The sequence below is a fragment of the Daucus carota genome, chromosome 4, assembly GCF_001625215.2.
Source record: "Daucus carota subsp. sativus chromosome 4, DH1 v3.0, whole genome shotgun sequence".
Taxonomy (NCBI): Eukaryota; Viridiplantae; Streptophyta; class Magnoliopsida; order Apiales; family Apiaceae; genus Daucus; species Daucus carota.
Window position 1 is genome coordinate 32,520,786 of NC_030384.2, and position 14,185 is coordinate 32,534,970.

General features: G+C 36.5%; 1 protein-coding gene across 4 annotated transcripts; it reads left to right on the plus strand.

Annotated features, from left to right (window-relative positions):
* Nucleotides 1-6,064: 6,064 nt before the first annotated feature.
* LOC108218683 (ARF guanine-nucleotide exchange factor GNOM) lies at nucleotides 6,065-12,564 on the plus strand. 4 transcript variants are annotated; one of them, XM_064091373.1, is made up of 3 exons: nucleotides 6,065-6,277; nucleotides 7,069-7,918; nucleotides 8,777-12,564. In XM_064091373.1, the coding sequence occupies exons 2-3, from the start codon at nucleotides 7,178-7,180 to the stop codon at nucleotides 12,365-12,367; spliced, it is 4,332 nt and encodes a 1,443-aa protein (XP_063947443.1). In that variant the 5' UTR covers nucleotides 6,065-6,277; nucleotides 7,069-7,177; the 3' UTR covers nucleotides 12,368-12,564. The 4 variants fall into 4 exon arrangements, with proteins under 4 accessions (XP_063947443.1, XP_063947444.1, XP_063947445.1 ...); XM_064091374.1 differs by having other exon boundaries at nucleotides 7,074-7,918; XM_064091375.1 differs by having other exon boundaries at nucleotides 7,165-7,918.
* The last annotated feature ends 1,621 nt before the right edge of the window (nucleotides 12,565-14,185 follow it).

The following is a 14,185-nucleotide window of genomic DNA, read 5'->3' on the forward strand; positions in this document are numbered from 1 at the left end:
TGCAGGATAAACATGCACTCAGCTAATTCAGATTTTGGCCATGCACATACCTCAAGCGATTAAGCAGTTTTCGCCATTTATTAGCGGAAGATAAGTTTCAAGAAGCTAGCACTATTTCTTTATATGCATGCACTTCAACTTCAAGTAAGTGTCTAGCTATACTTTCATTAGTTTGAGCTATATACCATGATACTCCCCCTCGTCCATTATATAAGTCGTTTGATTTTTTACACGTAACTTTAGATACTTTGACTAGATATCAAATATTAATATTTTCGTAGTATCAATTTTATACATGTGATCAAACCTATACGTGTAAAAAATCAATGTATAATGGACCAGAGGGTATTGGACAATGCTTTTCCGGGCTATGGTTGTGCTTACCTAATTTACGCCTTTCCAAGTGGAGTTCTCAGTGTTACTGAACAAGGAAAAAACACGAGAGATATAGGATTTCCTTCCTTCTTGTTTTGCAAAGCGACACTTCCCAGGGAAATGACTTTACTTTTCACAACTTCTTGTTCCATCATTTAACACATGGATAATTTTCAAGTGTAGTAAACACATGACACCATTTCCTGATAACAAAAAATGTGGTTAGGTTTCTGGCCTAACATGGTACTCCCTCCGTCCCGGTGATTTATATACAAATGGTTTGGACACGGAGACCAAGAAAAAGTGTAAAAAATGAGTAAAGTTAGAGGAAAAATGGTAAAGTGGTGGGACCCATTTATATTTAATGATAGATTTGAGATAGTGGAGGAAAGTAGTGGGTGTAATAGTGTTTATATTATTATAGAATGAAGATAGTGGAAGAAAGTAGTAGGTGTAATAGTGTTTTATATTATTAAAAGTTACTATTTTTGGAATGTATAGAAATGATGGGACGGCCCAAAAAAGAAACTGTATAGAATTGACTGGACGGAGGGAGTATACATAGATATTAAATGCCCTTTGCGGGTTAAAATTGATTCAATATATTGCATTAACAGTGATAAAATTGGGTAAATTATCCTTTTTATTCCTTGGAATATGATCATCTTCACTTTGGTACTTCCAAGAAAAATAGACAGACCCAATAACTTGTACAAGATAGATTGAACACGAGTTTGGATTCAGAAGATGCAGAAAGTTTAGCAGAAATCGTTTATCTCATTGTTTCACATTATTCCCACTTTAATTTCCCCACATTTGATCTTAAATTCATGACCGTCAGCGTGTCACATCTAATTTAATCAGCAATTTATATCCAGCCATCACTGTTACGTATGTTCCAGCGACTGCTATGGCCTAAACGAAAGGAGTGACTCTGTAGTGAGTTGTAAAGTCACCGTAGTATATCAAGAATAGAAATCAGGTGTTAAAACATCACAAAAAGGGAACCATGTATATACAACATTTTGCCTATTTACTGTCTCAAAAGGTTTTGAAAGTCGTTACAAGGTATCAGGTTCACTGCTTTATAGATGCTCTTTACTCTGCTCCTGCTCTGTGTTGGATATTAATCTTAAAATAGTTTAGTTGGTTATGTTTTTATTTGTTAGCTGGTTTGGAGGTTTAGTCGTGATCTTAGCAGAGTGTTTTTAGGAGCTGTTTGAATAAGCAATAGAGCATTAGAGTTTGTCCAGGAGTCTAGGAGTTTAGTCATTTATCAGTTAGTTTATTTGTAGTCATCTTATGTTTTGGCAAGTCATTATATGTTGACTTTGCAGTACCAAATAACAGCAGTAGCAATGAACATTCAGTTTATCTCTTAAGCATATAATCCAAATGGATGTTCTGTTCCGGTGTTTATTCTTTAGTCTGTAGACTAGTATACCAGCAGTGTGCATATTGAATCATTTACGGCCATTGAAATCTACACTTGGTATCAGAGCCAGGTTTTTCTAGCTTCAGGTGAGGCCGTGTTCCAGCGATCGCAAGAGTGCTGCTGTCCTGGTGAACTTGGCCTCACATGGCAGGCTCTTCTGGTAACAGAAGGGATGATATTGCAGCAGGGCTGTTAGGATTTGTAAAGCTGTGATCGGTAAAAACAGATGGTTGTAGGATTACATTGATGGGGAACCTGTTTCAGTGCCTAAAGGTCAATCTGCTAGTGGAGTTGTTGCCTATGGGAATCAAGGTTATTACTACAGTGCACAGAGGAGAAATAAGACATGCCAGATGGGCAAAAACAAAAGGCCAGACGGGCCAACCAGACGGGCCATACGGGCTGAAAAGAGTTATTATGGGGACAGAAGGTTGGTTTTGATAGAGTGTGCCAACTGTTTCATGAAATGTAGGAGAGATCATCATGTGCAGTATGGGATGCATATGGAGTTCTTTCTTTAGTCTAAGTGTCAGATGGGCGTGCCATATGGGCAAATTAGAAGTGCCAGATGGGCAAAGAAGAATAGCCATACGGGCTCAGAAGTAATAGCCATGTGGGCTCAGAAGGATAGCCATACGGGCTCGGTTTAAAAGCCATACGGGTTTGTGAAGAATAGCCATACGGGCTCGGTTTAAAAGGCCATATGGGCTCAGTTGATAGCCATACGGGCTAAGTTTAAAGCCAAACGGGTTGATGACAAGTTTAAGATTAAGGCGGTGATTGTTGGATATTAATCTTAAACTAGTTTAGTTGGTTATGTTTTTATTTGTTAGCTGGTTTGGAGGTTTAGTCGGGATCTTAGCAGAGTGTTTTTAGGAGCTGTTTGAATAAGCAATAGAGCATTAGAGTTTGTCCAGGAGTCTAGGAGTTTAGTCATTTATCAGTTAGTTTATTCGTAGTCATCTTATGTTTTGGCAAGTCATTATATGTTGACTTTGCAGTACCAAATAACAGCAGTAGCAATGAACATTCAGTTTATCTCTTAAGCATATAATCCAAATGGATGTTCTGTTCCGGTGTTTATTCTTTAGTCTGTAGACTAGTATACCAGCAGTGTGCATATTGAATCATTTACGACCATTGAAATCTACACTCTGTACCAATGGTGAATGTTAGATTTACGATTTCACGGGCTAATTATAATCATCTAAAAGATCTTGCCAGTAGGTGATAAAAGGATTCTTTATAAGCATCCAGTCTCTTTTGCAACCAGTTGTACTATGCGACTGTTGCATGATGATTTCCGTGTGATCTTGCAGATCTGCAGGTCTCCTGGTTGGATAATGTAGCTGGGAATCCACCCAGTGATGGTTTTTTCAAAGTCTGTCTGATGATTAGTTCTTTAAACTCATTGTCTAGTGGCTTCAGATAGAACTCATTGCCTGATCAGCTTGATCTTCTCAAGCATGCATTCATCAATTGCCACCCGATTAAAATGGAAGAAACACAAGCTTGCATAGTTTCTTTGGGATGTCCAATATTTCGGCCGGTGAAACAGGCAAATATGCGATGCAATTTCAGTTTAAAATAAATTTGATTGAATCACACAAGCAAGTACACAATATCCTAAATTAACGTCAAAAACCCAAACAATGTATAGTGCAGTGGTGTTTTAACACACTATATTTCCAACATGCCTTATTTTTATCACACGTTGAGTTCCTAAATCGTTTTTATCAATAGAATGTTTCATCCATTCCATTTGAATACATTTCTCTGCTCTCCTCTTTTTTCCTGCCAAAGCACAATTTTAAGACATTTTATTGGAGTTCATGTGTGGGACAATATTTTCAATATATATATAGGACATTTGTTTAGAACATTATTGGGGTTGGATTGAATTGTGAATTTAAATTTAGTATAATTGTTTAGAACTAAATCTCATGAAATATTTCTTATAAATATTTCTTATGTTCGACTTTACTTAAAATTTCACGGGTATGTTCAGTTGAGATTTTAATTTTTTTCCTGAAATTCAGGTGTGTTCAATTTATATTTTAAAAATTGTTTCAGAATTTTGGGATATTCAATAGAATTTTAGGTTATGATACAAAAATAATTGCTATTCAATCAAGATTTTAAATTATACTCCCTCCGTCCCTATTTATCTGTCCACTTTGGAAGTAAAAATTTGTCCCTATTTATCTGTCCATTTATACTTTCAAAACTAATTTAATGATAGTTTTTCAAATATATCTTCATAATTTCAATTTTCAAGCCTTGACTTATTTAAAACTTGGTTGAATTCATGTTTTCAAGACATAAAGTAGGGGTATTTCACCATTTTCAAGATATTAATTAGAGGTATTTAATGAAAAAGTTTATACAATCAATTATTCCTTGGTATGCGTTTTTTTTCTAAAATGGACAGATAAAAAGGGACGGAGGGAGTACTTAAAGAAACTACAAAAATATTTGTTGACTGGAAGAAAAACTTTCCAAGAATACGGAAACACACTCTTGAAATTTGAAAAAAATTTGTCATTTACAAATCTTGAGGTCCTGTGATCCTCCATGTCCATCATAGATCCTGACGAATGTCCCTAAAATACCGTAAAATATTGATGTCCTCTGATCTTTTATATCCATCATAGACTCCGACCCCGACGAATGTCCTAAAATACCAGAATTGAGTTAACTCAATTGACCTAATACAAAATGGCTTTGATCTTCAAGCAAACTGTTTGCTTGAATGACCGTCATCGAAAAATTTCCACTCACATTGCTCCTTAAATCTTTATGCCATAACAATCTGTCTCCCTCCGGATATAATTTTCAACAAGGCCTAACCATCATTTCAATATGATACAGATTTCATGCAGTTGCAAGAAACTCCGGTTCTTGATACTAGTACATACCCATAAAAACTACAAGTTTTTGACATTATGAAAAAGTAAGAAACTACAAGAGAAGTAATGACCAAACGATAAAATACAAATAATTATGAGTATTTTTGAAATAAAACTATGATTAACATATTGATAAAGTCATAATACTCATATAGTCGGAGTGAATTAAATTATCGTTGTTCTCACGTAGAGAATGACATCTTAAAATATTTAGAGAATTTGGTGATACCTAATATTAATATTTATCTAATATATAAAATAATTTTTATAAAAAATTGACACAATGAGCCTATACATACTATCATAAAAACTTATTATAAATATTGAGATACAACGAGAGTTCACTAATTCATGTTACAGAGAAATTTTTAAAAGAGGATGCATGGAGAAAATGTTCTCAAATATTAGTGTCAGAGAATAGTCTCCCGACCTATCTATTGTAATTCAAAACACTTGATCATGCAACATTTTTCCTCTTTTTTTAAACGCTTCTCGATCTAGGGTTTTGAGATCCTAAATGCTATTTCATGTAACATTACTCACAAAATATCATATCATGTTATATTTTGTAATAATTTTAAAACTTAAACACAATACGATCTAACATTTTTTTTTCAAAAATCAAAACACAAAACATTAATAAATGCAATATTGGATCATTTACCCAAGTCCTCTGCTTTGGCATTAAGTGTGTGTTTTGTAATATATAAAACCTTTTCTCTTTCAACATAATTCTATCTTAAAAAGATAATAATATAATTTCTTTTTCGAATTGATCTCACAACCTCTAAAATTATAAAATAGTTTTATTATATTGGTGGATATATTAGGTTACGGTCACCACATTTCACAACCTCTAAAATTATAAAATAGTTTTATTATATTGGTGGATATATTATGTTACGGTCACCACATTTGCTAATAAAATTATGAGACTATATCGATATTATCGTCATCAAACATCCTCCAAAAAATCACTTTTGCTCAATCAAAATCCAATCGATTATTATACTTCAAGTATGTCTCATTTTAGTTGTCACATTTTTATTTTTGTTGGTCAAATTGATCAAATTTTGACCAAAAATTACAAGACATTTTTTCATTATTTTAAAAAACTGAAAATTACATCTTAAAATAGATTTAAAAAAATTTCCGCTGACATATTTTTTCTATTTTTTTAATTGATAATTAATAAATTCCAATCAAATTTTGGTTAATTTGACCGGCACAGATCCAAATGTGACAACTAAAATAGGACGGAGAGTAAATAAGATAGAGAAGAAAATTTAATCTTGTCATCCTTTAATTTTGCGTAACTTTCAATTTTTTGCCTCCTGCTTAGAGCAAAGAGGTGCTTTACCGTAATTTCATTTCTCTCGAATAGAGAGAACTTGTAAATTCGAGAATAAAATCCTATCGAGACGTCGGAGACTCATAAGGACAAGGTGCTTTACTGTAATTTGACACCTCACAACTCTCCGCCAAGTCCTTCACACTAAACGACCAGTGTTTCAAACTCCGGATCGCGAATTGCTTCGACTCCATTTTCTCCTTCTCGGTAATTGAACTCCTTCGACTCACGCACACGCATCATCCGTTTCCTTGCACTAGATTTTCTTATTCTAGTTCTGATTTACTGTTGTGTCATTGTTTCTTCTGATTTTGCGCTTCAGTTCGGATGACTAGGGTTTATAATCACTTGTATTAGCTGTTGTTCTATTACTTAATTTTGAATCTTAGTTTCACTAACCTCCTTGATTATGGATTAACTGCTCTTACTTTTCAACTTCTTCTGTTTGAACTGTAGTTGCCTATTTGCATTATGCCTTAGTTTGTTTTCACTATGCTTTTTATGTCTTCTGTAACTTATTCTTCGATTTCGATTTAGGGCTAGGGTACTAAAGAGTGTGTGTGTGTGTGTGAGAGAGAGAGAGAGAGAGAGAGAGGGAGAGAGAGAGAGATTGACTGTGAGACATGTTTCTATATATAGGGAGAGACTGACTGTACGAGACATATGTTATATATATAGAGAGAGACTGACTGTGAGACGTATGTTTATAAATATAGAGAGAGGAAGCGCAATTGTAGGTGTTTTTAGGAAATGCGGCTCTGTAGTATTGTTTCCTGTCATGCCTTTGATCTGTTATATTATTGTAAAATGTCTATGAAGGAATAATACAGTGTGTCATATGCCAATTGGTTTATGCACCATCTTATTTAGCATATGTTATGTTAGAAATTATTGAAGTATATTATATCTGTTGTTTTATAAGGCGCATCTATGTTACTTCTGAGATTCTGCTGTTAGCAGACTCCTGCGACTCAAGTTTGTTATTTTTTGCTTTAAAGCGTAGGATAAACTTTGGGGCGAAGGATAAATTTCGGGGCAAAGTTTGAGATATTTTTTGTGCAAAAGCTGCTAATATAGACTAAAATTTGGTTTAGGGAGAAGGAAACGATGGGATGCCTGAAGCTGCAGTCTGGAATCAATGCAATTAAAGAAGAACCAGAAGACTCTGAGGCTAGTTTTCCTGATAAAGAGAGATCTGCATTAGCATGTATTATCAATTCGGAAATTAGTGTTGTGCTTGCGGTGATGAGGAGGAATGTAAGGTGGGGAAGTCGTTATACTTCAGGCGATGACCAGCTTGAACATACTCTTATCCAATCCCTCAAGGCATTGCGTAGAAAAATATTTTCATGGCAGCATGAGTGGTATACAATCAATCCCATCGTGTATCTGCAGCCATTTTTAGACGTAATTAGATCTGATGAAACTGGTGCACCAATCACAGGTGTTGCTTTGTCATCAATTTACAAGATTTTGAGTCTTAATGTTCTTGATCTGAACACTGTCAATGTGGAAGATGCTATGCACCTAGTGATTGATGCCGTGACTAGCTGCAGATTTGAGGTAACAGATCCAGCATCAGAGGAAGTAGTTCTGATGAAGATACTCCAGGTCCTTATGGCTTGCATGAAAAGTAAGGCATCAGTTATATTGAGTAATCAGCATGTTTGTACCATCGTAAACACATGCTTCCGTGTAGTTCATCAAGCAGGAACAAAGGGGGAGCTGTTGCAGAGGATAGCCCGTCATGGAATGCATGAACTTGTACGATGTATTTTTTCACATCTGCGAGATGTTGACAACACAGATACTTCCTTGGTGAAGGGAGGCACTTCCACCTTGCAGGAGGTAAGGTTTATCTTATCATGATATTGCCTACACATCGCAGTATCAGTGTATCACACATATGATATCTGCTTACGTTAGGGGATTTTGTAGTTAAATTTAATATGTTCTCAGTATAGCTAGGTGCTTTTTTATCTGCGATATTTATCCTTCATTAGGGCCTCATCTTGAATTGGTGGAAATCGGTAATTGATCTGTTTCTTGTACATTGTGGAGGACATATAGATGCTTGTTTCATAAGCATGTGAAGATTACCTGATAGACTGATTTAGCTTTGAAGTCTATCTATATAATTCATCATCCTCAGCTCTTCCTTATTCTTGTTTCATACTTTGCTATTTTGCTGTGAGTGAGAACTTTGAAATATTTGCTCTCTGATTATATTTTTTTTCTTGTCCTCTGTCTTCTATCTTTTTCCGTTTGTTGATTTTTTTGCATTGTTTTTCCATCAGTTGTAGCTCATCTGAGTTTTTTCCTGAAATAGAATCGGATGAAGATGATGATGCTTTAGTTTTGAAGACATGAAAGATGAACTCTTGCGTTGTCCCAAAACAAAGAGCAAGTCTCTCTGTTTACTTTCTTTTACCTTTATCTGAACTCCTAGCCTGTTTTGAATCTTTATATAAAGAAGGCTCCAACGTAAAACCCCCCCCCCCCCGCTGCTGATTTAATGCATTGTAAAACCCATTAACCCACCATATTTTTCTTAGTAAAAAGGTTTGAAAGCACATGGGGTGCTGTTTGGCTTATCTCCTTCTCTTTTACAATTTTACATAAGAAACTATACCTGGCCACTGTTTTATTTTCCTACTATTCAGATTATGAATTTTTTTGAATATTCAGCTTTTGTCTCTTTCATAGGTTGGTGGGCTGCATAGCGATTATAGCAATGGCAGTAAACAATCAGAAAATGACAATAGTGCCTCTGATTACAATACTCAAACATCCTCTGGAAGTTTTGCATCTAATACTTCAGCTGGCATGGTTGGTGCGACGGGTGAAACTATTGTTACTTCCAGTAATGGAAAGGATATTGATTCCCATGATTTTCATTTGATGACTGAGCCATATGGGATCCCCTGCATGGTGGAGATTTTCCAGTTCTTGTGCTCATTATTAGATGTTGTTGAGCACATGGGAATTGGTCCTAAAGCCAACACTATTGCCTTTGATGAAGATGTTCCTCTTTTTGCATTGGGTTTGATTAATGCTGCAATTGAACTGGGCGGTTCTTCTATTGGCCGCCACCCCAGATTGCTGGGTTTGGTACAGGATAAGCTGTTCTGTTATCTAATGCAATTTGGATTGTCAATGAGTCCGCTGATTCTTTCGACGGTGTGTAACATTGTTTTGAACCTGTACCAGAACTTGCGTACTGAACTAAAATTGCAGCTGGAAGCCTTCTTTTCTTGTGTGATTCTAAGGCTCGCACAAAGCCGTTATGGAGCTTCTTACCAGCAGCAGGAGGTTGCAATGGAAGCCCTTGTTGACTTCTGTAGACAAAAAGACTTTATGGTGGAAATGTATTTGAATTTGGACTGCGACATAACTTGCAGTAACGTGTTTGAAGACATTGCTAACTTATTGTGTAAAAGTGCGTTTCCGGTGAACTGCCCTTTGTCGGCAATGCACATCCTTGCTTTGGATGGTCTGATCGCTGTGATTCAAGGAATGGCTGAGCGGATTGGCAACATGTCAGCTGGATCAGAACCCAGCCCTGTACATCTTGAGGAGTACACTCCATTCTGGATGGTAAAGTGTGAAAATTACAATGACCCTAATCATTGGGTTTCATTTATCCGTCGGAGGAAGTATATTAAAAGAAGGCTAATGATAGGTGCTGATCACTTTAACAGGGATCCTAAGAAAGGGCTAGAATTTCTCCAAGGAACACATCTCTTGCCCGACAAACTTGACCCCCAGAGTGTGGCTTGCTTTTTCAGGTATACTGCTGGATTGGATAAGAATCTGGTTGGCGACTTTTTAGGCAATCATGATGAGTTTTGTGTCCAAGTACTTCATGAATTTGCGTGGACTTTCGATTTCAAAGACATGAATTTGGACACTGCCCTGCGCCTGTTCTTGGAAACTTTCAGATTACCAGGGGAATCGCAGAAGATACAGAGGGTGCTTGAGGCATTCTCGGAGAGATATTATGAGCAATCACCTTTGATTCTAGCCAACAAGGACGCTGCTTTACTCTTGTCTTATTCAATAATAATGCTCAATACAGACCAACACAATGTGCAAGTAAAGAAAAAAATGACAGAAGAGGATTTCATTCGAAATAATAGGCATATAAATGGAGGTAATGATCTTCCACGTGATTTTTTAATAGAGCTGTATCATTCAATCTGCAAGAATGAGATTCGTATGACCCCGGAACAAGGTGCAGGTTTCCCTGAAATGACCCCAAGCCGTTGGATTGATTTAATGAACAAAGCAAAGGAGACTGCACCCTTCATTATCTCTGATTCCAAGGCTCACCTTAACCGAGATATGTTTGACCTTGACCGAGATATGTTCGCTATAATGTCAGGTCCCACAATTGCGGCTATTTCTGTTGTATTTGATCATGCCGAACTTGACGATGTATATCAGACGTGTATTGACGGTTTTTTAGCTGTTGCAAAGATTTCGGCTTGCCATCATCTTGAAGATGTTCTGGATGATCTGGTCGTGTCACTCTGCAAATTTACAACCTTGTTGAATCCTACATTTGCCGAGGAACCTGTTCTAGCCTTTGGCGATGATTCAAAAGCTAGGATGGCAACAATCACTGTCTTCACCATTGCCAATAGATATGGTGATTTTATCCATGCTGGCTGGAGGAATATTCTGGATTGTATCGTGAAGTTGCATAAGCTTGGTCTTCTTCCTGCTCGTGTAGCCAGTGATGCAGCTGATGATTCAGAACACACAGCAGAACCTGGGCATGGAAAACCTCCAACTAATTCACTATCTTCAGCTCACATGCAATCTGTGGGTACTCCAAGAAGATCTTCAGGTTTAATGGGCCGATTTAGTCAGCTCTTGTCTCTTGATACAGAGGAGCCAAGATTGCAACCCACTGAACAGCAACTTGCTGCTCATCAACGAACCCTTCAGACAATTCAGAAGTGCCACATTGACAACATTTTCACAGAAAGCAAGTTTCTGCAATCTGATTCTTTGTTACATCTTGCACGGGCCCTTATTTGGGCTGCGGGCCGCCCACAAAAGGGAAGCAGTTCTCCTGAAGATGAAGATACTGCAGTTTTCTGCTTGGAATTGTTGATTGCAATCACACTAAATAATAGAGATAGGATTGTGCTATTGTGGCCGGGTGTCTACGAGCACATATCTAACATTGTTCAGTCAGCTGTCATGCCATGCGCCCTGGTTGAGAAAGCTGTTTTTGGACTGCTCAGGATTTGCCAGCGGCTCCTTCCCTATAAAGAAAATCTAGCTGATGAATTGTTGAGATCGCTGCAGCTTGTTTTGAAGCTTGATGCCCGTGTTGCTGATGCATACTTCGAGCAGATCACGCAGGAAGTCAATCGCCTTGTTAAAGCAAATGCCACACACATCCGATCCCCAATGGGCTGGCGAACCATCATATCGTTACTCTCTTTCACGGCTCGACATCCAGAAGCTTCTGAAGCAGGGTTTGATGCACTGATGTTCATCATGTCTGAAGGAGCTCACTTAGTTCTAGCAAATTATGTTCTCTGTGTTGATGCAGCCAGACAGTTTGCGGAGTCTCGTGTTGGTCAGGTTGATAGGTCTGTGTTAGCTTTGGATCTTATGGCAGGTTCTGTTTCCTGCCTAGCTAGGTGGGCTCAAGAAGCTAAGGACGCAATGGGTGAAGAGGCTACCAAAGCGTCTCAAGATATTGGGGAAATGTGGCTGAGGTTAGTGCAGGGACTGAGGAAAGTTTGTCTTGACCAGAGAGAAGAAGTCAGGAACCATGCTCTCTTGTCGTTGCGTATGTGTCTAACGGGCGTGGGTGATCTCAATCTTCCATATGGATTGTGGTTGCAGTGTTTTGATATGGTTATCTTTACTGTGCTTGATGATTTGCTAGAAATAGCGCAAGGGCATTCTCAAAAAGACTACCGCAATATGGAGGGGACACTTGTCCATGCTCTGAAACTACTCTCTAAAGTGTTCCTACAGTTACTTCATGATCTATCTCAGCTCACAACCTTCTGCAAATTGTGGCTGGGTGTGCTCAGTCGGATGGAAAAATATTTGAAAGTAAAAGTCAGAGGGAAAAAAAGTGAGAAACTTCAAGAACTTGTGCCGGAGCTGCTGAAAAACACTTTGATTGTAATGAAGACAAAAGGGGTACTGGTACAAAGAAGTGCCTTGGGTGGAGATAGCTTGTGGGAGTTGACATGGTTACATGTGAATAACATCGCCCCAACTCTACAATCCGAAGTATTTTCAGACCAAGATTCCGGACAATAGGGCTGAGGGCGGTGCGGTGCGGGTTTTTTCTGGAACAGTTTGGTTGAAAACTTAAACCGCAGCCAAACCGCGCTACCACACAGAAACCCCATAAATCACACCATATAAATACGGTGCGGTTTGTATACTTAAGATAAATATTTTTTTAGTTGAAATTAGAAATTTAAATATAAAATAATTATAATTTTTTTATATGATATTTATCATTTCAGAGTTACAAAAACTATTAAATTAATACAAACAAAAGTGCAAATAATATAATAATAATGAATAATAAGAGATATATTATAATATAATAATTTCATGAAAAATTAGAATAATAGTTATGCTGATATTTACAGCTGCACTATGTGATGTACCTTCACTTTGGCCATATTTTCCAACTCGAGTGGGTTTGGTTGGGCACATGCTGTGGACGGAACCGAGCCAACTAAGCTCGAATTAGTTCCAAACTATCCTTAATCATGGTTATCCCTTTTCTCATATTCAAATACGTAGCTTAAAATATACTTCCACCGTCCCTCTCAATTCTTAACATTGGGGAACGGAGACGTGATATGGACTTTAATGCGCTTAAAAAAAACATAATTATATATATTTGTAATTTTTTTTAGAATAAAAATTTAGACACTAAAATTTTATTCAGATTTTTTTTTAAAAAGAATTATTGAACTATGTTTTATAGGCGCATTAAAAAAGTGCGTGTCAAGTAGCGAAAAAGAAACTTTAAGAAATGAGTGGAACAAAAGGAGTACTACTTTTCTCCCAACAGGTTCATTACATTATTTTTTTGCACTCATTTTAAAATTTTTATAAAGTATATTTCATAATATATATTTTTTTAAAATAACCTGAATAAAAATTTGACGTTTAAACTTTTTATTCAAAACAAGAAAGTATTTGAATAAAAATTTGACGTTTAAACTTTTTATTAAAAACAAAAAAGAATTAAAAATACGTTATTGAACTATACTTTGTAAGAGTCTCAAAATGCGTACAGACAGTTTACGTAAATAATCGGGACCAAGGGAGTATTAGTTTTATTATAAAGTTCATAGTAAATTTGATATTGAAATTATAATATTGAGATATTTTATGTCATATTTTGGTATAGTCATAATTATCCACTTTCTAAAACGAGAAGAATCAATTATTACAGAAAAATTTTCAATTATTATAAAATTCATAGTAAATTCGATATTGAAATTACAATATTGATATAATTTATGTCATATTTTGGTATAGTCATAATTATCCACTTTCTAAAACGAGAATAATCAATTAGTACAGTTATTTCAAAAATAAAAAAAAATCAATTATTACAGAAAAATTTTCAAACACTATCTTTCAATTTTGGAAAATATCACAACTATCAGATTAAAATCAATTAATTTAAAGTCTGTTGGGATAGCCCCAATTTTGAGATATACGATCTCATACCGGAAAAAATCGAGACATCTTTCAAGTTAAATCCTTCTCTTTTTTTTTTGGAAAAGTTAAATCCTTCTTTTTTGGATTTTCATAAACCCTAAATCCCCGGATTCATAAAAAAAATTAATCAAAATCCTCCGTAGGGATGGGCACGGGGCACTTCGGGGTCGGGGAGTGCTATCCCCGCCCCCGATCCCCGAATTCAATGCCCATCCCCGACCCCGCCCCGAACCCCGAACGGGGATTCTTTTCCTCCCCGATCCCCGCCCCGAACAGGGAACGGGGATCCCGCGGGGATCGGGGAATTTTAGTTTTTAATAAAAAATAATAATTTTATAATATATAATATACTTTTTCAATAAAAAACAAACTATTAACTCATAATAT